The sequence below is a fragment of the Dermacentor albipictus genome, chromosome 5 (genome assembly GCF_038994185.2).
Source record: "Dermacentor albipictus isolate Rhodes 1998 colony chromosome 5, USDA_Dalb.pri_finalv2, whole genome shotgun sequence".
NCBI classification, from domain to species: domain Eukaryota; kingdom Metazoa; phylum Arthropoda; class Arachnida; order Ixodida; family Ixodidae; genus Dermacentor; species Dermacentor albipictus.
The window spans coordinates 27,335,999-27,362,844 of record NC_091825.1 but is presented as its reverse complement, the minus strand read 5'-3'; the positions used below and the strand labels follow the sequence as shown (position 1 = coordinate 27,362,844).

The following is a 26,846-nucleotide window of genomic DNA, read 5'->3' as shown; positions in this document are numbered from 1 at the left end:
TACAGGCGGATCCAGTCATCGACGTCTTCCCCATCTTGGCCCGAGAATACGCCAGGATCACGGGGAGCGGGGAGTGTGATGTAGGTTGTCGAAGTGGCAGCAGGTGTCGGAGCCGGCGGAGTCGGGTTGTCGTCGCCGGGAGCCATGAAGGAAGGCTCGACGTACCGTCCACTGCGAAGCTCCGTGACGAGGTACGGGGAACGTCCACCTCCACCAGATATGTTACGTAGGAAGACGCAGACGAAAAGCTATGTACAAATATATTTACAAGAAAAATACGCTGCGCTTGGCCAAGAGGCAACAGCCCGCGCTAGCTTCTAAATCGTCGTCGTCGTCTTCACACTGCTGGCCTTTCGTGATCGCACATATTGTGCCGTAGCAATATCTTTGCATTCTTTCGCTTCTCTATAGATAACTTCATGATCAGTGAACAGACAGACGCTGAATAATTGTTACCTAATCACATTGTGGTGTCGCGCCTACAAGATTTAAGCCTAACTGCCTTGAGTCACAGTTAAAGAAGTGAAGATAGAAGAATACGTAAGAATATAAAGAAACTCCGGAATTTAATTCAGCAGTTAGTAGTTACCGCCTTACCTCTTCTGATAGCCATGGTCCCTTGCTTTTCAAACGAGAAATTCATAACAAATACTTTAAATATTATACTTATTTGTAAGTTTAAATTACGCACTGATTCGATCGCGGTCCAATTGGCGGATGCTACTGACACCAGGATAGCGAAAATTATTACTAGTTCCGTCACCTCAGCACCATATCAATTCCCTGACTTTATTACGAGCTCTGCAGATAATTAGTGAATACCGGTTTTTCCCTATCTTCATAACGAATAATGTAATAGGCGTCCCCTTTATCTATCCTTGGTCAGCTCAACTAGGCAACGATTAAATATTTTTAGAAATTGCGCTGGGTATGTCAGACGGGCATGGGAAGGTTATTTCATTTTAGTTATTTATGGCTTTAGGTTAACGTTATACTGTTATTGTGACGTGGTTGTGACGGTGAGGAAAGCAAAAGTGAATGGCGGAACTAGCGTTTTATTTGGCCAACTTGCGCCCTCAAAAGCAAGTTACACTGAAATCACAGCAATAGCGACGAACACATTCGGTGGTCGTCGAAATCTTATCTATCGGTCAAGCGCGTCAGCTTTTACACGCGAGATACCGAACGTTCCAGAGTAATAGCTGGTGCCCGCGTGTCTTCCAGAAAGTTCTACATCCTTCGCGTCGCGCATATATGCAATGAGATTACACAAGGTTCGGTGACAACAGAGAGTGGATAGAACCATCGATAACATTCCAGAAACATCCGATACCCGCAGGCGAATCCCGCTCTGAGCAATAACATTTGTTAGACGGTGAGAAGCGCTCACTCTGAAAAAGATAAACAAGTCCATCTGTCAATGTCCCTCTCTAAAAACGCATAGTCCCGATCCTACAAATATAATAGAAGAGCCAAACACAAGAGGACACTTATCAAAGAAACAAAGTCCAAAGTAACACAATCCAACAAGAGAAATTCCTAAGGTCAGCTACGCAAAGTCCCAAAGCTCATTAGCGCTGGCAGAAAGGCTGAAGTCGCACAACGTGAACGATTTTAGGTTGTGCGCGGCACCGCTGTGATATTGAAATGCCGTCTGCTAAGACCTCATAGTCGAGTGCGCCAATTCGTTGGATGATCTTGTAAGGTCAGAAATAGTAGCGTAAAAGCTTTTCGCTAAGGCAACGTCGCCATATTGGGGTCCCAATCCAAACACGGTCGCAGGGATGGTACTCGACGTAGCGTCGTCGAAGGTTGTAGTGCATGCAGTAAGCACTCTGCTGTTTTCTGATCCGCACGCAGGCAGGCTGTCGGGCTTCTTCGGCGCGCTGCAGATAGTTGGCGACTTCAAGATTCGCTATGTCGGAGACGTGCGACAGCATGGCGTCGAGACTCGTTGCGGTGTTCCTGCCGTAAACCAGCTTCAACGGCGTCATCTCTGTTGTTTCTTGCACCGCTGTGCTGTAAGCGAATGTTACGTACGGTAGGACGGCATCCCAGGTCTTGTGTTCAACGTCTACATACATTGCTAGCATATCGGCGAGCGTCTTATTCAGGCGCTCTATAAAGTCATTCTTCCGCGGGTAGTAGGTAGTTGTCCTCCTGTGACTTGTCTTATAGCATTGCAGAATGTCTTGGGTGAGCTCCACTGTAGAGGCTGTTCCTCCGTCGGTGTGGAGGTTATCTGGGGCGCCATGTCGCAGCAGGAGATTGAAAGCAAAAATTCGCCACTTCGGCTGCGCTACGTTTCGGCAGAGTCTTCGTTTCAGTGAAGAGGGCAAGGTAGACCGTCACCACGCGGTCCACTTATTGCCAGATGTTGACGTCGGAAAGGGTCCCAAGAAGTCTGTCCCAATCTACTAAAATTGTCCGCAAGGAGGCTCGATCGGCTACAGTAATCCTGCTGTCCTTGTTGGTGGTGTCTTGCGTAGTTGACACCCACGGTATGTATTGATGTGACGGGTGCCGTCGGCAGTCAGGCGCGGCACGTTTCCTGTATCCTCGATAGCGTCCAGGAGAATGCGAGATGTCCAACGATCGGATAGTCAAGTAGGCCGTGCAGTACTTTTGGACGCAGCACTGAGGGAACAATAGCAAGGTAGTTGGCGCGGACTAATAAGAAATTCCTTACGAGTACGCTGTTTTCAAGCGAGACCGAAGTATATCCACGCCTAAATGTCCTAGGGGCAACGTCGGTGTTCACTTCCAAATGCTCCACAAGTCTTTTTAGCTCCAGATCTTCTCGTTGATGTTCTACGAAGTGTTTCGCCCTTATTATTCCAAGGAAAGTGTTGTCATCCTCGTCATCTTGCTGTGGCGAGTCAATGGGAGCGCGTGATAGGCAATCAGAATCAGAGGTTTTTTATGTCCAGATATGTTGATTACAGTGATGTCATATTGGTGGAGTCTCAGGCTCCACCGCGCCAAGCCTCCCGAAGGGTCCTTTAAGTTCGCTAGCCAACACAACGCCTGATGGTCACTGACGGCTTTTAATGGCCTGCCATATAGGTAAGGGCAGAATTGCGCTGTAGCCCAAATGATGGCGAGGCATTCTTTTTCGGTTGTACAATAATTTCCTTATACTTTTGACAGCGACAGGCTAGCGTAAGCTATCACCCGCGCAAGGCCGTCTTCCCTCCGCAGTTGGACGGCTCCGAAGCGTAGGCTGCTCGCGTCAGTGTGGATTTCGGTAGCGGGGTCCTAGTCGAAGTGCGCCAATACCGAGGGCGACTGCATGCGTTGTTTGAATTCTTGAAATGCGTCGGCGTGCGGAGTTTCCCACTTTAATTCGACATGACATTTAGTTAGATGTGTAAGCTGCTCAGCGATGCGTGGAAAGTCTTTGACAAAGCATCTTTAGTAGGCATACATGCAGAGGAATCTATGCGCTGCCTTCTTGTTGATGGGCTGCTGGAACATTGCGATGGCAGCTGTCTTCTACGAGTCAGGGCGGACTTCAGCTTTGCTGATTGCGGGGCCCAGGAACAGCTCATCGTTAGCGAAGCAGCACTTTGCCAGCTTCACTGTGAGCCCCGATGACTTGATGGCCTCTAGTACTGTCGAAAGCCGCTTAAAATGATCATCAAAACTTTCAGCGAAGATGACAACATGATCCAAGTAAACAGGACATGTCTGCCACTTCAATCCTGCTAATACTATGTCCATGATGGCTGGAACGTTCCAAGGGCCGAGCACAATTCGAGTGGCATAGCCTTGAACTCTGGCCTGATGAAGGCGGTCTTTTCACAGTGCCTCTAGTTGACTTCCATTTGCCAGTAGCCACTCTTGAGATCAATCGACGAGAATTATTTAGCGTTGCAGAACCGATCGAATACGTCGTCCATCCGTGGTAGGATGTATATGTCCTTCTCCGTGATCTTGTTCAGTCGACGATAATAGACGCATAAATGTGGAGTTCCGTCCTTTTTCTTCACCAAGACAACAGGAGATGCCTATGGAATTTTCGCCGGCTGGATGGTGTCGTCACGTCGCATTTCGTCGACTTATCGCCTTCTAGCTTCACGCTCTCGCGTCGACACTCGGTAAGGGCTCTGGCGGAGGGTTCCAGCGCATCTTAGGTTATTATGCAATGCTTTGCGACTGGTATTTGTCGAATCCTCGATGACGTCGAAAAGCACTCTTTTTATTGTCGGTAAACATCTGAGCTGTTGCTGCTTACTCATGGGGAGTGTTGGATTTATGTAGATGTCCCGTTCGGGAACTATGCTCGTCTTGCTAGATACGGCAATGCATTGCGTGTTTCCAAAGTTTCCTCGATGTACGCGATGGTCGGGCCCTTGTTGATGTGTTTGATGATGATGATGTGGTGGATGACTTCCGCTTTCCCTCCGTGCAGCGGAGCGATCCCTCTTGCAATGCAAGTTTCTCAGTCGAGCATTAGACATTGGTTGCCCTAGATGACGTCTTCTACGTCTAAGGGTGGTTTCGCTCCGACGGAAATAACAATGCTGGAGCGAGGTTGGCTGCTCATTTGACCTTCGAGCACAGTCAAGGCGTGCTGACTACTAGAGCTCTCGGAGGGTATCGCTGGATCATTCGACAATGTTATCGACTTCAACTTCAGGTCGATGGTTGTGTAGTGTTGGTTCAGAATGTCCATGGCAAGAATTACGTCTCCTGAGCACTGTTCGAGGGTAACGAAGGTAACAGGTTAGGTAGGGTCACTAACTGCAATTCTGGCCTTGCACATTCCAATTAGTGTGATCAGCTGTCCCCCGGCTGTCCATTTTTGAGGGCCTTCCGATGCAGTCCCACCTTTCTTCAATTGGGTGGCAAGGGGTCCACTCACGCGAGGGGTCCACTCGTAGCCATCGAGAAACACGCCGAGGTCAGCTGTTCTTTGTCTTGCGTCGCAGTTAAGCCTTAGCATCGGATCACGGCTGCGTCGTGTTGACGTGTGCTGGAACCTGGCGTCGTCAGGCCTTCCCTTGTCGGCGTATTCTTTGATTCTAAGCTTTGTCGGGATAGCAGCATCTCGTTCATATATCTTTTTCGACGTGTTCGACAGTGGTGGAGGATCTTCGTCAGTTCGCCGAACAGCAAGCGCACCTCCATCGGTTGTTGCTTTTAGTTTTCCGGATATGGGCACGCAGACCGGCACCCCACTAGGCCAGTGTATGGTCGGCGCTGCAGCGACAGGTAGGTGCCTGGTGACGGCGATCGGGACGGTTGTCGAGGGCTTCACTGAGTGGCGGTGAGGTAGTCGGCGATATCGCAACGTTGTTCGTGAAGCTGTGGTCGCGGCACCTTAACGGCCAACCCTTGCAGTCCCATCTCCCGGTATGCGCATCGGCGGTAGATATGACTCTCTTGTCCACAGTAGTAACAGAACGGGCGATGGTCCGGAGCGCGGCACACATATGTCTTCCTTGGGTAGTTTCGCTGCATGACGGGTGGGCGAGCTGGCGGTGGCGTTCGTGGACGACGGAATTGCGACGTCACAGGGTCGCGGTATGGGAGCTTGACGGCGGGCGACGGCGGCGTAGGTTATCTCTTCCGGTTGGAGTTGCGGCGGTGATAGTGGTGACACCTCAGGAACTCCAAGCGATCGCTGAATCTCTTCCTTGACGATGTCGGCGATCGAGGTCACTTGAGGCTGCGACGAAGGCAAGATCTTGCGCAGTTCTTTGCACACAATGACCCTTATGGTCTCTTGAAGGTTTTCGGAACCCAGTCCTTCGATGGCGCACTGCTGCGAGACGATTTCACGGCAATATTGCCGAGTGCGCATTTCCAGAGTTACAGAGCGAATAACCATTCTGACACAATCAGAAGACTAGAACGCGACAAACTAGAACTCAGGTGATTGTTCGTTTACCTCATGAATGAAATTAAGCAACTTCCAGCTTCCCTTGCCGCACCAGTCAAAGAAACTCAGAAATTGAAACAATAGACATACAGGTAGCCGAGCAAGCTTCAAACCCGGCTAAAAGGAAAGTGAGCTCGGCCACACAACCCACCAAGGCAGCCAAAGCGAGCACAGATCACACACATACATTAGACAAATTACTTCGAAGCTTCAACGCACTCATGGAACCGCAGAATAAAGTAATACAACAAATGGAACGCATCCACGGCACAGCCGCTGACCAAGACCAGAGGGTGCGCTCCATGGAAACGAACACTGCACCAATAGAAATGCCGGCTTATCCTAATACGGTGGTACCAAACTAATCGTCCCAACTCCTCTACATAAGGTTCAGCCTTTAACACATGACGATACACACATTCAACAACAAGGCCGATCACTCTGAAGCTTTTAGAATCTGGCTATGGAACCGTAGGTGAGATGGTCGCAAAAAATGCGCCCTTACAGCAATATATTCGCGTCACAGGTGATGCACCACATGTAATTCTCCTACAGGAAGTGACCAGGGCTAACCCTACAGCCACAGGATATAGCGCCATAGCAGAAACCTGTGTTCGTCATGAGGCACCTGCGCTTATAAATAGCAAGCTGACCCCCATTCAACACGACCTCAACCTACCCAGCAGAACTCTGGAACATATCACGACCAGAATAATTCCTAGGTACCGCAAGGCAAGAACGTATTGTTTATTAACATTAACAGCAGCCCTAAAGACCACGCACAGAGATTCAAACTAATCCTGAAAAAAGCACGTAGCAAAGCAGGTGGTAACCTGCTTGTTGTCGCCGGAGACTTTGATGCTCCCTGCGGCATCTGGGGCTACAACTAATAATTATAATAATATTATTATTCTTCATCATCATAATCATCATCCTAGTTACGCCCACTGCAGGGCAAAGGCCTCTCCCACACTTCTCCAACTACCCCGGTTACGTACTAATTGTGGCCATGTTGTCCCTGCAAACTTCTTAATCTCATCCGCCCACCTAACTTTCTGCCGCCCCCTGCTACGCTTCCCTTCCCTTGGAATCCAGTCCGTAGGGCTTAATGATCATCGGTTACCTTCCCTCCTCATTACATGTCCTGCCCATGCCCAATTCTTTTTCTTGATTTCAAATAAGATGTCATTAAGTTGCGTTTGTTCTCTCCCCCAATCTACTCTTTTCTTATCCCTTAACGTTATACACATCATTCTTCTTTCCATAGCTCGTTACGTCTTCCTCGATTTAAGTAGAACCCTTTTTGGAAGCCTCCAGATTTCTTCCCCTTAGGTGAGTACTGGTAGGACACCGCTGTTATACTCTTTTCTTTTGACGGAGAATGGCAACCTGCTGTTAATAATCTTAGAATGCCTGCCAAATGCACCCCAGCCCATTATATTCTTCTGATTAATAGAGTCTCATGATCCGGATCCGCGGTCACTACCTGCCTTAAGTAGATATATTCCTTTACCACTTCTAGTGCCTCGCTACCTATCGTAAACTGCTGTTCTCTTCCAAGACTGTTAAACATTACTTTAGTAGTCTGCTGACTATTTTTTAGACCCACCCTTCTGCGTTGCCTCTCCAGGTCCGTGAGCATGCATTGAAATTGGTCCCCTGAGTTACTAAGCAAGGCAATATGATCAGCGAATCGCAAGTTACTAAGGTATTTCCATTACCTCTCATCCCCAAATCTTCCCAATCCAGGTCGCTGAATACCTCCTGTAAACAGGCTGTGAATAGAATTGGAGAGATCGTATTTCCCTGCCTGACGCCTTTCTTTATTGGGATTTTGTTTCTTTATGGAGAACTACGGTGGCTGTGGAGCCGCTATAGATATCTTTCAGTATTATTACATACGGCTCGTCTACACCCTGATTCTGTAATGCCTCCATGACTGCTGAGGTTTCGACTGTATCAAACGCTTTCTCGTAATTAATGAAAGTTATATATAAGAGTTGGTTATTTTCCGCACATTTTTTATCCCCTGATTGATAGTGTGAATACGGTCTATTCACGAGTAGCATTTACGCAATCCTGCCTGGTCCTCTGGTTGCCAGAAGTCTAAGGTGTTCCTAATTCTATTCGCGGTTACCTTAGTAAATACTTTGTAGGCAACGGACAGTAAGCTGATCGGCCTCAAATTTTTCAAACTTTTGGCGTCCCCTTTTTTATGGATTAGGGTTATGTTAGCGTTCTTCCAAGATTCCGTTACGCTCGAAGTCATGAGGCATTGCGTATAAAAGGTGGCCAGTTTTTCTAGAACACTCTGCCCACCATCCTTCATGATAAGTATGGACAGCTGGGCTAGTTGGTTATGATTAGCATTGTGAAACATAGTTCCAGCGCACATTTGAACAAGGACGAGGCGAGAAAGGCGAGGCCGGCGTTTGTGTTGTCTTTCTCGCCTCGCCGGCGTTTGTGTTGTCTTTCTCGCCTCGTCCTTGTTCAAATGTGCGCTGGAACTATGTTTCACAATCCTTCATGATGTATGTTGTTACCTGATCCTCCCCAGCTGCCTTCCCCCTTTGCATAGCTCCCAAGGCTTTCTTTACTTTTCGGGCATAACTTGTGGGATGTGAAATTCCTCTAGAATATCCGCTCTTATATTATCTTCTTGGGTGCCACTGGACTGCATAAATCTCTACAGAACTCCTGAGCTACTTCAACTATCACCTCCATATTAGTAATGATAATGCCGGCCTTGTGTCTTAACGCATAGATCTGATTCTTGCCTATCCCTATTTCTTCTTCACTGCTTTTAGGCTTCTTCCGTTCCTGAGAGCATGCCCAGTTCTATCCATATATGCTTGCTTATGTCAGCAGTCTTACGCTTGTTGATTAACTTGAAAAGTTCTGGCAGTTCTACTCCAGCTGAAGGTTTAGAGGCTTTCATACATTGGCGTTTCTTGATCAGAGCTTTCGTCTACTGCGATAGCTTAGTGGCATCCTGTCTAAAGGAGTTAACACCGACTTCTATTGCACACTACTTAATGATGCCCATAATATTGTCGGCTACAAGTATAACACAACTAAGGGTAAGCATCTGTGGCAAATCCCAACCGAAATAGATCTCAACCTCGCCGCAGACCCGGCATTCCCACCAGAACAGGCACCTCTCCATGCAGACACGACGCCTGACCTGTTCTTTGTCAGGAACGCCACTGAATTCCGCGGCGGGCGTAATTTCCTCGAGGATCTAGGCACTGACCACTGCATAAACGAATTAATTTTCCCATTAGCCACACAAGTCCCTAAAGTTCACACTTTCGTAGATTGGGCAAAATTCAGGGAAATCGGAAAATCGGCTGAAAGACCAACGCACACCCAGGGTAGAACAATGGCTAAAACAGATCAAGGTTGATATCAATTCTGCCACGTCAGCAATATAGACAGACCTGCTAATAAACAGCCTAGAAAGTCACCTTGCCTTCATGCTCGAGACCAAACATTCACTCACATCCAGATGGAAGGGACAGCTTCTTAACCACAGGTTAAGAAAAATCATTTCAGAGCTTAACAAGCAAACAGAGGAATGTTGCTCTTAGCTTTCGAGCCAACAGTGGGACGATGTCTGCACTGCCACCGATGGGCAGATGAGGAGCAATGGCTCCTGGAACCTGCTTAAACACCTTCTAGGCAGCACTAGCACTAAATTTAGCCAGCATCGCGCCATAGATAAAGCAATCCACGTGGCGCTACAGAACTCCACTCCCACAGACCTCATTGACAAGCTCACCAAAAAATATCTATCGGTGACTGGAGATAATAGCAACGACTCATACGCTACCTATGTCGGCGCGGATAACCTGCAACTGTATGAAGAGTTTGAGGTGGAGGAAATTCGTACTTCCCTTCACAACCTGAATAGTAAATTAGCCCCGGGCCCCGATGGCGCTAGCAATAAAACACTTAAGAATCTAGACGCAGAATCAATCGAATATTTCACAAAACAAGTTAGCTTAAAATGGAAGCAGGGCAACCTTCCCCCCCCCCCCCCCGCCCGGTTGGAAAACATGCCTCCCCGTCCTAACACCCAAGCCTGGCGAAACCCCAGCATAGATAATAGAAGACCGATCTCACTCACCTCATGTGTTGGTAAGGCCCAGGAGCATGCTATTCACAACCGCCTTAAAAACACCTAGAAAACAGTGGGATGCGCCCACACGCTATGATTCACTTCCGGGCAAGGCTATCCTCCAGAAACCTGAAAGCGATCCTAGGACTCGACCACGAGCAGGCATTCGACAACCTGTCACAAGAATACATTGTCAACACCATCTCCAACCTCAACCTGCGCCCCAGATTACATGCATATGTCAGGTCATTCCTTTCCGACAGGACAGCAACGCTTAAGGTTAGCGGACTAACATCGCAGCTGCTAACGCTAGGAAACAAGATGACACTACAGGTGTCCGTTATCTCCCCTATCCTCTTCAACCTAGCCCTAATAGGCTTAGGCAGGAAGCTCAGCGCCATAGAAGGCATCACGTACACAATCTATGCTGACGATGTCACTGTGCGGTGTACCGATGGCAGCGACGGCCACATTTCATCGACATGAAATAGTCCTCTTCATACGATCGAGCATTACCTAGAGCCCACGGGACTCAAATGCTCCCCAATGAAGTCAGAGCTTCTTTATACACCAATTAGACCTGCACCCAAACGAATGGGCTGGGTCTACACCAAAAACCTCGACATCAAACTTCACACTAAAAGCGGAGTAATGATTTCCATAGAACAGCTAATCAAAATTCCAGGTATGGCAATTGAGGCCGATGGCGCCGATGCCAAGGCGATGAACAAACTTGTCACCAAGAAATACAACGCCATGAGGCTAATGAGAAGAGTCGCCTAGACAACAAGGTCTCCAAGAGAACAATCTACTCAGGCCCGTACATGCATTCACTTTATGCACTTCACATATGTGGCGGCAATGATCATATGTAAACCATCTGAAAATCAAAGCTAAATATCCAACTTAGAACGATCCCCAAGCAGGCACTAGGTGTCCCGTGCTGCACGAGCACGGAACACCTAATGCAGCTTGGCACACATAACACACTTGAAGAGATCGCAGAGGCGCAGGAAATAGCTCAGTTGGCTAGAGTGGCGGGTAGCAGGTCGGACCGTGCACTGCTCCAGGAAATAGACTTAGACGAAAATAAAATCAACTCACCACACAGAGACATCCCGTTAGACACGCGTAAACGCTTCGAAGTCAAACCGCTACCTTGCAATATGAATCCGAAACACAACACAGAAAGACGACCAGCCCGGGGCGCTCGTCTTCTCCGCAAGATTCATAAGGAAAAGGAGAGACCTTGTTTTGTCGATGCAGCAGGACACACAAATGGACATGCTTTCATGGTAGCTCTCGTGGACAACACGGGCAAGACAGTCAATGCAGGCACGGTTATCATAAACAACTCATAACTTGCCGAGCAAACAGCAATCACCCCGGCGTTATCGGATCCCGGGAGGCCACACATATACAGTGATTCTCGTAGAGCCTTTCAGAAAAGTGTAATCTCGCAGCAAGCTTTACCTAGCCCACAAAAGTTGAAAATCATCCTCCATTCAATATGCTGGTTCCTTGCACACCTGGGAAACATCGAGAAGGCTCCTATGAATCTCAAGCAGATGTCCCATAAGAGCGCGCGAGAACTAACCCTCCAAAGCGCCGCCCTCACGGGTCCGGACCATCTCCGAGGGAACAGGGAGACTCACATTAAGGACCTCACTAAACACTTGTTCCTCAGCCCAGATAAATTTGCTACAGCCCATCCCAAACTCAAGAGACAAGCACTGACTTTGAGACTACTTCAAACCAATGCGTACCCCTCCCCCAAACGCCTTCACTACTACATGGCGGAACAATTCCCCCATACGCATTGCGCGAATTATAATTAACCACTTAAGATCAAAAATATGCTCTGGCCGTGTGACCGAACCACCAATACCGATTACACTCACGACCTGGCCAGTTTCGAGGCTGCCATTCGCAGTCCAGATCTGGTTCAACAGGTTTCAGCACTCCAGCAAGCCCAAGGCATGGACGCGAAGCTCCATCTTCCGGTCCCGACGTGGGATTAGCCCTCCTATGGTTCAGCCCATAGCCTTGCAGTACCCAATAAAGTTTTCCATTTATCCATTCATCAATCGTCGAAGCTTCTGTAGAAAGCTCAGCTACGGTCTTCGGCGGGTTACGGACCAGCCCTGTGAAAAGTTCTCGCTTGATGCCTCGCATGAGGAAGCGGACTTCTTTCTACTCCAACATATCCGGATTTGCGTGCCGAAAAAGACACGCCGTCTAGTCCGTGAAAATCCCTAAGGTCTCAGTGGGCAGCTGTAGTCGGGACTCTAGTAGAACTTGGGCGCTCCCTTTGCGCATGATGCTTGTGAATGTCTACAGGAAGCCACTTCAGAACGGGTCCCACGTCGTGAAGGTAGCGTCTCGTATCTCGAGCCACGTCCTGGCGGCATCTCCTAATGCGAAATAGACATGTCGCAGCTTGTCGTTGCTGTGCCAGCTGTTAAATGTAGCGACCCTCTCAAACGCCTCCAGCCAGGTTTTTTGTTTAACCTCGGAACGTCAGTGGCTTCCTGGGCAGCTGAAGCAGGATTGGTGTTGGCTACGCTGGGGCTGTCATTGTAGCTGCTGTCATGGCCGTGCACTTCCTAGTCTTCTCAGGCAAAAGTCTGTGCTCCGGGCGTAGTCCTTGCAGCCTGCGGCTAGCTTGCTGGTCCGTGGCGACGTTGGCGTTCTTTTCGTGGTTTTGGCTTGGATTACGACTTTACGAGGACGTTCGATACACGAACTGAAGTTCAGTAAAGTCGAAAGTTGGGCTAGTTGGTGAGTGATCATCGTACCTTGCTGGTGTAGCAGCGCACTGACACGGACACAGAGAAGACAAACAGAAAAAGACGACACTCGCTGCGAGTGTCGTCTTTTTCTGTTTGTCTTCTCTGTGTCCGTGTCAGTGCGCTGCTACACCAGCAAGGTACGATGATACACGAACACACTAGCACCTCCACCGGATGTCACGTGGTAGTGACGGTAAGGAAAGCAAAAGTATGACTGGCGAATCTAACACTTTATTGGGTGAACTTGTGCCCACAAAAGCAACTTACACTCAAAGCACAACAATAATGACGAACACGGTCGGCGGTCGTCCAAGCCTGATCTGTCGGTTAACCGCACCGGCTTTTATACACGAGCTATCGATCATTCCAGATTAGTCACTGGTGACCTTGTGTATTCCAGAAAGTTCTACCGCAATCGCGTCGCGCATAGATGAAATCAGATTACACAAGGTTCGGTGATAACACACAGCGGATGGAACCCTCAATAACAATCTAGCAACTTCCGACACATGTAGGCACGTCCCGCTCTGAGCGATAACATTTGTTAGCCAGTGCAAAGCGCTCACTCGAAAAAAGCTAAACAGGTCCACGTGTCAATATTTCAAGGGATGTTTGGAGAACGAGACGTGACACTGGCATTCAAATTGGAGGAGATGGGGGTTTAGGTGTGAATCACATGCGCGCAGTTTTACAATTTGTTTTTATATTACAGGCGACCTAAATTCCTAGCACAGGTGCTCAAAATAGAGACCTTCACGGGAAGTTTTCTTGGATTCTTCGAGGTTGTTCGAAGGCTGTGCGTTTTTTTGACATTGTCTAGTAATATCTTGATACTATTTAGCCGTATGTTAAGCATGATTCGAGAAAAACAGGACCTGTGTGAGACCCTTTGTACCGAAGAGCTTTGGAAGTATCTGGTGCACACGGCACAAGCATCAAATAAATTATCTTATCTAACCATTATACAATGCCGAAAGTAAGCATTAAGTTATATTTAGCCAACCATAAGACTTTCTGATTAAAATCCTTGCCTTCTCTTTTTCCTAGCTCTTCTTGCTCTCCCTCAAGCGCTGTAGTAGACAGCGCCAACCTTTTCACATCTAAATGCTTCTCTCTACCTCTTCCCAAGCTTATTTACAAACATGCCGTACCAACAATTAGATGTTTACACTGCCCTGCACAACGCTGAGGAGGATGAGGACGAGATTTCTGCTTAATTATGCCGAAAAAAACTAGCAATATCTTGGAATAACTGGAGACTGAACCGTTCTGATTGGAATATAAAATGGATGCCTTCTTGTTGGTGTTAGCGGCGGCGGCTCGGCAGCTCGGGCGTTGGAGAAGGGAGCCCCAGGAAGCATTTGACATGCGAGACGAGCTGTTCCGGTGATAGTTCCACCTGAAGAAAGGAACTGTGTGGTGGATGTGTGACGAAATGGCTGAAGAAATCCAAGGTGCGCCAGCAACAGCGTGGTCTGTGGAATGAAAAGTGTATGCACATTGCGATTCTTGGCCAAGGGAAGTTCACGAGCCTCAGTAGGAAGCAAGGAGGCGATTGATGTGACGCAGCACATAATGCAAATGCGTGCTGTGCCTGGCTCAGGCAATCATCAATGCCGGGAACAAAGACAAGTGGGTCCACTTCCCGACACCATCGGAGGAAAAGGCGGCCCTGAAAGGAAGGTTCCTTCGACGAGGCGCTATTCCCGGCATCATCGGATGTGTAGACGGTAGCCTTAGCCGTCTAAGCACGAGCAGAAGGCGGCGATCGTGTGCCGCAAGGAGTATTATGCCCTCAACGCCATGTTCCCAAATATTGCTCTTCCTGCTAATTTGCCCGTCATAGCAACACTTGACTGATGCTGTGCACGCTTTCCTCAGATCTGTGGCCCAGTAATGAGGACTCTTGCCACGGACGATCTGCGATCGTTCTCGGGCCAAGACAAAAACGTCTCGAAGACTACATAGTGGCGTCGTCAATTTCAGGAGGGACACATTGCTAAGGCCGTTGAGCACCTCTTTGGTAAGCACAGGAAAAAAACTGGTACAGTTGAATTTTGGGCTCCATAAAGTAAATTCCGCTCGCACCTTAAGAGAATGTTGAAGCCCGGACCGCTTGTAATATTAGCTAATATAATTATATTAGGTAGGTGACATAAGCCCTTCAAGGCATCCTAATATTTTTGAATGACTATCAGCCCGAAGCAGAAAGTGACAACACACATGGGGTGTGCCTCAAACTAATATTTATCAACCATATTCAGTTTGAAGTAAATCGCATGTCTTGCCACTTTCTTTTTTGCACTGATATTCAAAAGATTGCAGCACCAGCTTGCTGGAAAGACGAACTTTTTGGGTGCTACAAATTGGCGTTTAACTATGTAACAGCTATCGTGATCTGTACAGGCCAGAGCAGCGTGAAATGTTGAGCCTGTATATTCTGATATTAAGCCTATCTGTAATAGACATATCTCTCATAAAGCATGCTTTACTCAAACAACCTTCTGCAGATGGTTTATTAGCACTTTGATGATCTTGCGGGCTGCAGCACCTATCCTCTGGAACCATGGTTACTTAATGCGCTCCTAAGCCATCCTCCTACGCACATTGCAGAAGGCAGGTACCCTCCTCTATGAACTGGACTTTGCAACTAACGTCGTTGCAGCGCGTGCATTATCACACAATGCGTGTCTTGATGAAGTTGACAACATTTTCGGTGATGTCGGTGGTCAAGGCAGCAACAGCATCAGTAACGATGACAACGGTGACTATCTCTAACAAGGACCTCCCCGAGTGAGGGCAGCACGCATAATGTACCTCAATAGCAGTGCTGCCCTTGACAATGCTATTAGATTATTTGGCACTAGAAACATTACCAGCAAATGCTGCCAAGGATGCGAAGGTGGATACGCCGGCAGCAGAACGGACAGCAGCCATAAACATTTGCCTGCAACGTCGGGAACATATAGCTAATAGAGAGAAGGAACTATCATGAAGAAGTGTCCGCAATCAGTGAATAGGCTCCAATGTTTATGTCATCTGCTAAATTATCGTCAGTGTTTCCACGTATCCTAATATAGCAGATTGTTGCATCATTCCAGTTTGAAACTACATGAGACCCTTTCATTTAGTAGATGGGGATAGAACAACCTGTGCTCAGTAGCGGAATGTCTATACCACTTCTCTGGGCAGCAGGTGTTTGCAAACTGATTTGCTGTTCCTGTTGCTACTGTCATTTTGATGTCTCTCGCTGCTAACATCACCGACACTGTAAACCCTATCTGCACTATGCCTGGAAGGATATAGGTCTTCGCCTCCTCGCTTATGGTTTGGGATGCAGCAAAGCACAATACCTTTCGTCCTAGCATATGCGCTTTCACAAGCATCTTGTGGGCCCTGCGCGGCTTTGCCTTACAGCCACCTCACATTTCCCTGTGAAAAGGCCGAGTCATGCAGAAAAAAGATTCCTTGGTGTGTCTAGAACATTACTCTCCCTCCGAAAAAGTTCACTTGTTGATAGTTGCAGAATTTGTACAATTTCTTTTAAATATTCATGTCAATTTTAAGTAACTTGGTTGAGTATCATTCATTATTGTCCCCAGTGTCGATAAAAGCACGTAACACATTTTTCAATTTCATCTTCAATAAACCTAAATGTTAGGCATTGCGATGCACAGCTGTAAGTCCACAGTGCAAGATTTCATGTTGACAAAAGCACAACACAATATTCATTGTATGGAATCCAACACACTGTAAGGGCGAGGGACAACTAATGAATCGCAGAAACATATCACAATGAGCATATTTAATTTTTTTTAATATCATGCACGACCATTTACGCTCACCCAGCAACTTCACAGCACAAAAGGTGTCGTGAATGTTGAGCTGTTATTCATTCAACATATTGGTAGGCAAAAGAGATTTCTGTTCAATGAATACTGGCACCGTAAGGACTACCACTATAAAGCATCAGGCACATGCTTTTCAAGAACAGCACAAGGTAGAAAATACTTCGCACCTAAACGACCATTCTTGTAACGACGGCTGCAAGAACAAACTGACAGTGATTGTCGTAAAATAGTGACCACGTATATGTCTCCGGTAAGTAAGCCACGAACTGTGCCCCACTAAAATGCGGACTAGGTTATATTGCTATCACCGGTAAAGAGTCCTGAACTATCACAATAGCGATCACAACTAACGCGCCCTTGTTGTTGACAAAAAGTTTATAATACGGCCACTTGTGGCTCCCATAAACATTTTAGGTGTGAAATTGAAAACATGACAAATTTAAAATGAAAATCCTTAAGGGGAATTTCAATACCAGTTGTGGCAGCATCCTATTTAAACGCATCTATTGTGGAATTTTGTTTAGAACTTGTCTTGTTACACTACAAAATAAATATGGTCAGACTGTGTATATCGTCCCACAAGCGCAGTACCTACAGAAATATGGCGGTAAGAGAAACATAAAAGCACACACAACCGAATAGGTGAAAAACCTAAAGCAAGCCTGCGAGTTGGCCTAGTTGGAACAAATTCATCTTAAAACTTATTGTGCGCAACAAACAGGGACGAAGAATAGAAGAAACACAGGGACGAGTACTTTCTAACAACTGGTTTTATTTTTGAAGATCCACCTGCTTATATACCCACAGATCTGCGCGATCTAGTCATCCAGAGCACGCCTATAGAGCATGTAATACACACAGATCTGCGCGATCAAGTCAAGAGAGCACATCTACAGTACATATACCACTTGTGATAAAAAACAAAGACGTGTACCAAAGCCACCCGGTAACATAAGAACAGCAAGGTGCATGAAACATCCACTTACGATAAAATGCGTTAAAGATGTGATGATAGAAGTGAATTTTCTTTATCCAAAAATGAAACCGATGGATGGCTGATGGATTTTTCTTTTTGTTTTTCAATCCAGTGTGCTTCCACAATTTAATAATAATAATAATAATATATGGGGTTTTACGTGCCAAAACCACTTTCTGATTATGAGGCACGCCGTAGTGGGGGACTCCGGAAATTTTGACCACCTGGGGTTCTTTAACGTGCACCTAAATCTAAGTACACGGGTGTTTTCGCATTTCACCCCCATCAAAATGCGGCCGTCGTGGCCGGGATACGATCCCGCGACCTCGTGCTCAGCAGCCTAACACCATAGCCACTGAGCAACCACGGTGGGTCTTCCACAATTTACCTCGTGGTTTGATTCATATTCTTATAGAAAATGTTGGTACTACTAAGACAGGGGGAGCAATCATGTTCTTGGCAATGTATTGCCAAATGCGTGCTAGGGCGACCTTTCAGACTGGACAAGTGTTCCCTTAACCTGATGTTAACGCATCTCGCAGTCTGCCCTACGTACACATGACCACACGTCATAGGGATCTGATATACAACGTTCATCACGCAATCAACAAACTGGGTCTTGCGCTGATGTTTGACACTACAATCCTTCTTTGCATCATCATTTCTTTCGAACTTATTTTTAACCTTAGAGCACACATTACATATTTTGTTTTTCGCTGGAAATACCACTTTTACTGCGTAACTACCAGCCACCTTTTTAAGTCTGTTTGAAAGGCCGTGCACATACGGAATCACTGAAATCGTGGAAACTACATCCTTTTGCCTTTGATTTTTTTTTCTTTTTTGCATTGTCCTTTATCCTCCTTTATCCGTTTTTTCATTAGCCTATAGCACGATGCCAACATCACAGCGAGCGGGTACCCAGCCTTTCTCAACCTATCAACTTGCTCAAAAAATGCATTCTTTACGGTGTCGTGGCATGAATTCAACAACGCTGACCCGAAACACGAAATCACTGTGCCATTCTTCACAAGCCTGGATGGTTTGAGGCATAATTCATTAGCGGTTTTCCAGCTCGGGGTGAAAATGACCAACATACATGTTCCGGTAGGAATTCTAACTTGACATCAAGAAATTGTAGCCTGTCATCTACCGGTACTTCAGAAGTAAACGTTGAACCCTTGCTCTGAAAATTGAAGGCTTCTACAACCCTATTCCTGAAAGCGCCCTTGTCTACATGACAGCCTAAAATCAAGTAGTCATCGACATATCTGTATAACTTATTTACTACACCCTCTAAATCTTTGGCCAACTCTCTGTCTATGTTTCCCAAAAAATGCTACTTAGGATGGGAGCTACCTTTCACCCGTCTGTCCAGTCTGAAAGGTCGCCCTAGCACGCATTTGGCAATACAGTGCCAAGAACATGATTGCTTCCCCTGTCTTAGTAGTACCAACATTTTGTATAGGAATAGGAATCAAACCGCGAGGGAAATTGTGGAAGCACACTGGATTGAAAAACAAAAAGAAAAATGCATCAGCCATCCATCGGTTTCATTGTTGGATAAAGAAAATTCACTTCTATCATCACATCTTTAACGCATTTTATCGTAAGTGGATGTTTCATGCACCCTGCTGTTCTTATGTTGACCGGGTGGCTTTGGTCCACGTCTTTGTTTTTTATCACAAGTGGTATATGTACTGTAGATGTGCTCTCTTGACTTGATCGCGCAGATCTGTGTGTATTATATGCGCTATAGGCGTGCTCTGGATGACTAGATCGCTCAGATCTGTGGGTATATAAGCAGGTGGATCTTCAAAAATAAGGTGGATCTTCAAAAATAAAACCAGTTGTTAGAAAGCACTCGTCCTTGTGTTTCTTCTATTCTTCGTCCCTGTTTGTTGCGCACAATAAGTTAAAAAAACCTAAGCATGCAGGCTGGGTACCCGAGAGTCTATGGCAAGCAAAACAACACATGAAAAAAATATATTGAAAGAAGTTTTATTATAGCTACACTCATTTCTTCAGAATTTTTGTGTGTTGATTAGGCCCAATAATCAGATGTAAGCCACTGCTTCTCCTCTATACGGCGGTCACATCCTCCTTTCATGCGGCATATAAAGAAAAAATCGCGGCACTATTCTTAACGTTATGCCCAGCGATCTTCGTTCCATCGCTCTTTGCGAGGTCCTAAACGTCTTCTCAAGCTTTTTTGTCAGTCTGCAAGTCTTTGCCACATATGTCAGCACTGGTAAAATGCACTGATTCAGTGATACTGGTAAGCTTCCAGTTAGGAGCTGAGAATGTCTGCCGTATGCGATCCAACCCATTTTTATTCATCTATGAATATCCTTCTCATGGTCAGTGTTCCCTGTGATTTTTTGACCTAGGTAAACGTACTCCTTCACACAATCTAGAGGCTGACTGGCGATATTGAACTCTTGTGCCCTTACCCGACTATTTGTCATTATCTTTGTCTTCTGCATAACAATCTTCAACCGTACTCTCACACTCACTCTGTTAAGGTCCTCAATCATTTGTTGTAATTCGTCTACATTGTTGCTGAATAGAACAATGTCATCGACATACCAAAAGTTGCTTAAATATTCGTCGTCGATCCCTAATCCTAAGCCTTCCCAATTTAATAGCATCAATACTTCTTCCAAGCATGCAGTGAATAGCATTCGAGAGACTGTCTCCCTGTCTGAACCATTCATTTACACGTATCTTCCTACTTCTCTTGTGTAGAATTAAGGTAGCTGTGGAACCACTGTAGATATTTTCCAACGTATTTACGTAGGCGATCTGTACTCGTTCATTACTGCTTTTACTATATCTTCGAGATTGTTGATGACATTACACTGCTGTCAATGCGTTTCTTTCATTTCATACATCTTGGTTCGCCTATTCTAAGTTTCCTTCTCAGTGATTTCAGGCTGCACCCATTATTTACGGCTTCACTCTTTCTCAGGTCATAGCAGACACTTGCGCTGTAGCTTAAGAGAAACGGCGTATGAGCGCTTTTCATCCATAAAGTGAGGCCGCTTCCAAGGTCGCCTATTTTACGCGCGGCTCAGAACTATTGTTTGGCGGCCCGTCTCGCTACTGATAATTTGCCTTTGAGCGAAAGTATCTCTCAGTGCTTCCTCCTCACATCAGACGTCTCAGCCTTGCGCGGCGCGTCAGTACCAGCTCCGTCTCGTTCGCAAAGACTTCTCTGGTGCCTGAGACAGGCAGCCGAAACCGTGAACTGTTTGGTGTAAATCCATTCATACGCGACTAGTGATTGCGCGGTAAGCGCTGCAAGTTGTTTCATTTTCTTTTCTTTTTCAATACTAAATTTAAGTGCTGCTCAAATCGGTCGGTGATTAGTTGAACTGATATAAAAAAGATCATCACGCAGTAGTGGTACATGTCATCATGCAAATGTTTTGCGAAATATGTAAGTAATGACCGGAGCAGGCAGTGTGCAGAACACGGTCTAAGAGAATAAACAAACATGCACGAGCCAATGAGCACTTCAGCTCAATCACTGCAGATGCATCTTAGGAATAATCGGGCTATAACTTACATTAGCATGCACACTAATTCAAGCTAAAAAATAAAAAAAAACTGTAAGAGTTGTGTGAAGCTGCCTGTTATTCTTAGGCTGCATGTGGTGGAATGTAACGGCTTCCGCGTTTTCCGCCTCCATCAGCTGCTCCTACTGTGCCTACTCCTCTGCTGCCCCACTGGCTGCAACCTCCAGCTGCTGTTCTCGGGGTGGCCTGCGGGGCTGCTGCCCTTTGGTGGTCCAAAAAATTGAAATCAACAGGGATAAAAAAACTTCTGTGCCCTTCTGTGCCGGTGTATTGATTCATTATCATAGGTGGAAGTGCAGAAAAATTATCCCGGTCACAAACCGAGTCAAAAGTGAAAATAAAAATTAGGATAAGTTAAAAAAAGACAACACATCATTTCCCCTTTTGTGCAACGAGCAAGGGTAATTTGTCACTACGCACATTGCGTACGTTTGGAGATAGTCATAACCATTTCCAAAAAATGTTTGCTTACCAGGTATCTGTGAAGAATTACTGCCTTCCACTCTTCATATATTCTTGCGTGCCTACTGAATGAATACGAAAGTAAACATCACGCGATCATCGCTGACGTTCAAATGCTACAGTTCACGCAATAAGCACAATAGGATGATGTTGTTTGCTCACCTTGCGTTAAGCTTTCCTGGTTTCCGTCATATTCCGCGCTTCATTAATTCTTCTCGGGCGAAAGTACACCTCGGTAGCCGAGATATCACCCACTCGGACAGCGTTGCGGGCAACCGTAAACGAAATGCGGCCCGTGGAAGCCATCACCTGTTTTCACGTAGCCGCCATATTGTGTGTGCGCAGCGAAATGGATTGGATGCGCAATTGACTCATGTTTGGCTATCGTTCCAAAAATGAAAATACCTGCATTAACATTGAAGTGCCCTTCAACCATATTACGTCAAAAATTTATAGAACACTTTTGCTTTCAACAGCCTACAATTGTTTTTTATTAAGCGTTTATGTCTAAATTAAAGTTCCTATGGTCCTTCTCTGAATAAAAAAAGCAAGAAATCTGCTTCAGAACAAGACGAAGGCTGCTTATTTGGCTGATTAAAAAACGTGGCTGATTCCCGCCCCTTTTCGCATAAACAGCCATGTCAATTTGACGTCCGGACTTAGGAGTAATTTCAGTCTGGACTAGTCTTACGTTATCGCGCCCCAGATCACTGAAGCTGAGCTACATTTCTTTGGACTGTTGATAGCGGAACCGTCTGGACTGCAATGATATGACTGAATTTAGCGTCGAGAGACTTTAAAATGTAGTCATATGTATGCTAGTACCTCTTCTGATAATAATTAGGTGTTGAACTAAAGTTTAGAGAAAGGAAGTTCGTTGTACTTTCTGGAGTATTTATTTACTGTCACCACGTTTCTTGCGTATTTGTTGCTTCAATGTGTACCTCTCCTCAAATTGAAGGTTTCCTAGCTTTATGTAACCCATTCTGTGAAAACCTGCTTCGTGTTATGCTTTCACGTACTCTACACTGTAGACTAAGTATATTTTCTGTCACTATCTTTTGTAGTCATGTTGTGTAAGGACCCCACGGGTATTTTTCTGCAGCTTGTGTGCAAGCTCGTGAATTGTTTTGAAACCTACGCGACACAATGCATGTTTCACAAGACTCAGATTTACAATGTAAAAGTGCTTCGTACTTTGGAAATATACTCGGTCACACCGCCTTTTTTTTTTTGTTTCGCTATCAAAGTAGAGAACTCTGCTGTGTGCTTCTTTCTTGTTTCTCTTTGTTGACGTACTGTAATAACTTGTGGATTGCTGCTAAATAATGTAAAATTTTAGATGTTAAGCTAACCTCCAGTTGGAGACACGGGAAAGGTTACGATAAGTGGTGAAATTCAATAAATATACAGCAATGATGTTATTTTGGTGCTTTTTATCGCGATATGCACATTATGTTTTTTTTTGTTTTCTTGATTACGTAACTGTGTTGTCAGAATGAACTGCTGGGTCTTGTTTAGATTTTTTTTTTTGCTTGTTTGTGCGTTTAGTAGCAGTGTTCAATAATAAATTTTTGCTTTTGTAGTGGCTCTCTTTTTACTTAATTTGGTTTATTAAGAATTGAGGCAAGCCCTTCATTTTAGCGAATAAGTATTAGGTCAAACGTTGATCTAGAATCTAGATATTACTTTGCTGGTTTTGCTTAACCCACACTGCAGTGAGGTGTGAAATTGGGGCCAAGGATATTGGTGTCGTGGTTTTGGGCACATGTTATTCAAGAATGCAAGAACGTAGAGCAGTCCCATTGCTTTCTGTGTCTATTTTTCAGTACCAGGAGATTTCTAATTAATATAATGTAAGGAATAATGGCAGAATTTTTCGTTTCTCAACCTTCTCTGCATGCTAAAATTCAAAATGAAAAAAAAAATGCAGCGATGGTGCGGAGAACTGCTCTTATTCCGTATGCAATATGGAAGTCGGGATCAAAAAAGTAAGCAAGCTAATCATAGGGATTCCATCATACGTACAGAGCGTGTCGGTAACAGCCACATCATTACAGCTAAGCGCCATATTATTCGGCAGGAATCTATTCATCTTGTTAGTTTCTTGTTGTACATTCAGTTACGGTCGCCTTCGTGCTTTTCTCCTTGCACTGCTCTTCGGCAATACATTGGCATGCCTGGCAGACGTTTGCCTTATGGCAAGTTTTAAGTTTCCGAGAGTTGACTGGGTGCCAAAACACTCAAATGATACAGTTTGGCACCGCTTTAAGAATGTTAAATTGCTTTTATAAATACCGTTATAAAATTTAGGGGTACCTTAGCTAAATACGAAGGACGAGGAGGAGGAAGCAGGAATAGACAGAAAGACAACAGAGGATAGCCGTCAGATAAAGAAGGTACTAGAAAAGGTGATACCTTGGTTTTCCAAAAGATGAATACAGCTTTTAAAAAACGTTCATAAGACAACTACAATACGTCTTGCAAGACGTGTGGTTTCCCAAATTTCGTGGTGCATAAGACGGTCTTCGCGATGGCTACTAGACGTTTTAGGAAGCCTGAGAAAATTTTGGTTAGACGTCTTTAAAAATTCTTTATTATCTTGCAAAGACGCCTCGGATACGTCTTGTGAGCGTTTAAAGTGATTGCAAGACGTCCTGCTGATCTTGTGCAGATGTCTTGTGTGAATGCGTGTTCATTACGCTCGTCTGCGGATTGTTCCAAAGTCTAGAGGGGTCCATTTTGTGTCGCTATAGGCAGAAGTAACCTACACTGAACTCGAGAGACCAAACTCAACGTCCTATTGGCCTAGAGTGAAGTGAGGCCAGAGATAGTGGTTCTAGGTGTACAAACCCATCTGTTGCACGTAGGCTTTCCATTGAACTAAATCGGCGCCGGCGATAGCTCGCCATAGACTGCTGGCATATGTTGGTTATCATGGTCTTCAACTTCGGAAGTATTCCTTTTTTGAGCGTATTTAACTATACAGTTTGTTCCACGTTACTTGAGACAATAATTTAAAAATGAAAGGTGCGTTGGAAGCGAATAAAACCGAACGCATACTATTCGCAATAGCCTATAGTAACTCCCACATTTCTTGTTTTCCTCATAACTAATTAATTAAGCTTAGTTAGCCAACTTTTCCTTTATTGGCCGAGGATCCCAAGTATAATACGCAGATTTGTAGAGCGCATTCAGAAACCACCAATCAAGTTGATCCGTTTACGATACATACATCTCACGTAGTCCTTTTTATTTCGGGTTGCAAAGAAAGCCCGCGAAGTATGAGAAAGCCACGTTATGGAGCGTTTGCGCAGAGGTATTGTGCTGCTCTCAAGTGTGCGTTCGCTGAACAAGGTCGGCTACATCGTGACTGGTGACGAAGAATCGGCAGTGCGTTCTTCATCTCATCGGCAGCACTCGGCCAGCAGCATGCATTTTTGCGGTCATCCGACGGGAACCCACCTTGTTCACCATGCAAAAAAAAAATGCACAAACAGGGCGAACTCCTCATACTAATGAACTCCCAGTTGCCCACGAAATGCTCGTAGATGCAACCATACACACAGCAAGGCTGGCACATTTCCCGTGCGGTCTAGCGCGACTCATTAAGAAACTAGGTCATCTCACAACTACAATATTGACACGTGTACTTTTTATCCGGTGACCGCGTTTCACCGCCAAACAAGCGTTATCACTCATTGCAGGACGCGCCAGCATGCATCGGAAGTGGTACTTTGGAGTTAGTTTCCTTTCGTTGCTTTCTTCTTTTTGTTTATTAAGGGTCCTTTCGTGTTTCGCTCTCCGCTTTGTAGCATCCGGACGATGCTCTTTAAGAGGGGCGTATGGACACGTGTACTTGTTTATCGGGTGACCGCGTTTCACGTCCTGACAAATGTTATCGCACAGTGAAGGACACGCCTGCATGCATCGGAAGTTTGTCGAATACTATCGATGGTTCTATAGGGTGTCTGTTGTCACCGTACCTTGTGTAATCTGATTTCATGTATGCGCAACGTGAATTGTATAGAACTTTCTGGAAGCCACACGGGCGCCAGCGAATACTCTGGAACCTTCGAGTACTAATGTATAAAAGCCTACCTGCTTGACCCGTTGATCATATTTTCGATGATCCCCGACTGTTTTGGCCGCTGTCGCCGTTCTTTGAGTGTACCTGTTTATGAGGGCAAAAGTTCGCCCAATGAAACGCTAGTTTCTTCAATCACAATTCAGCTGCCTTCTTCACTCTCACTACTACGGGACAGTATTTATACTGATCGTCTTTACAATGCGAAAGCTCTCGTTATTAACAAATCCATGGTGTGGTAAAGCAATATCACCTCCAATGGCTAACTCTCTACATCGCAGCGTGCAAGCAACTTACCATTCCCCAGTATATGCTGACTTTTTTGGGTTAGTGTTTTTCTGGTACTTCATTTCTATTGTAATCACGGTGCCGCTGTAAATCTCAAAAATGGTTGCATCTCCAAAGTTGCGCTGCAAAGTAAAGAAGCGTAAAATTAAGTTTCATTGTGTTAAAACATTTAGCTGAATTATCGCTACAGATCTTTGTATGCAACATATACCCGTGAAAGCAATGAATGAGGTACATAGAACCGGTGCTACTTTCTTGGCCTAAATGTTCTGCTTCTTTTACTATCTGCGTATAAAATATGGGAATGACAACAATGGGCTCATTTCACTGGTAGACGGAGTTTTCTGTTCTGCGTGATTTTATTGGGTCGGTACAACCAGCTTGATTTTCTTAAAATTTCCCCACTTTTAAACCGTCAATAAATATACAAAAGAGCAGCCAGTTCACCTGGCGGATGTTTCCTGTTCAATGTTTTATTTCAAGTAAGTATATATTTTTCCGTTCTTTAATATAATCTGTAACAGTTTCGTACTAGAGATTCCTTCTTCATTGGCTTTTTCTCCTGCTTCAATTCAGAATTGTTACCTTCTTAGATGAAAGTATTGCCGTCAAGTTCTGCCACGCTTGTTGTTTCTTTGCTCAATCACCGACGAATTGCCAGAGGCCTATCACTTTATGAAAAAGAGAGGTCACATATACCTGTCTACAAGCGGTAATATGGAGATGAAGATACCTCTAGATTTAGGGCAGCCTATGTAGCGGGTGGCCCAAATATTGCAGTCACGTCCAGAAATAAAGAAAG

The 26,846-nt window shown here is 45.5% G+C and overlaps 1 protein-coding gene across 3 annotated transcripts in view; it reads right to left on the bottom strand.

The window, feature by feature from the left end:
* LOC135898223 (uncharacterized) overlaps nt 1-26,846 on the bottom strand; it is a 311,361-nt gene that overhangs the window by 141,372 nt on the left and 143,143 nt on the right. For all 3 annotated transcript variants that reach the window (XM_070539516.1, XM_070539515.1, XM_070539517.1), the window contains one exon: nt 26,054-26,166. In XM_070539516.1, coding sequence (XP_070395617.1) covers nt 26,054-26,166 — 113 coding nt within the window. The remainder of the gene's footprint in view (nt 1-26,053; nt 26,167-26,846) is intronic.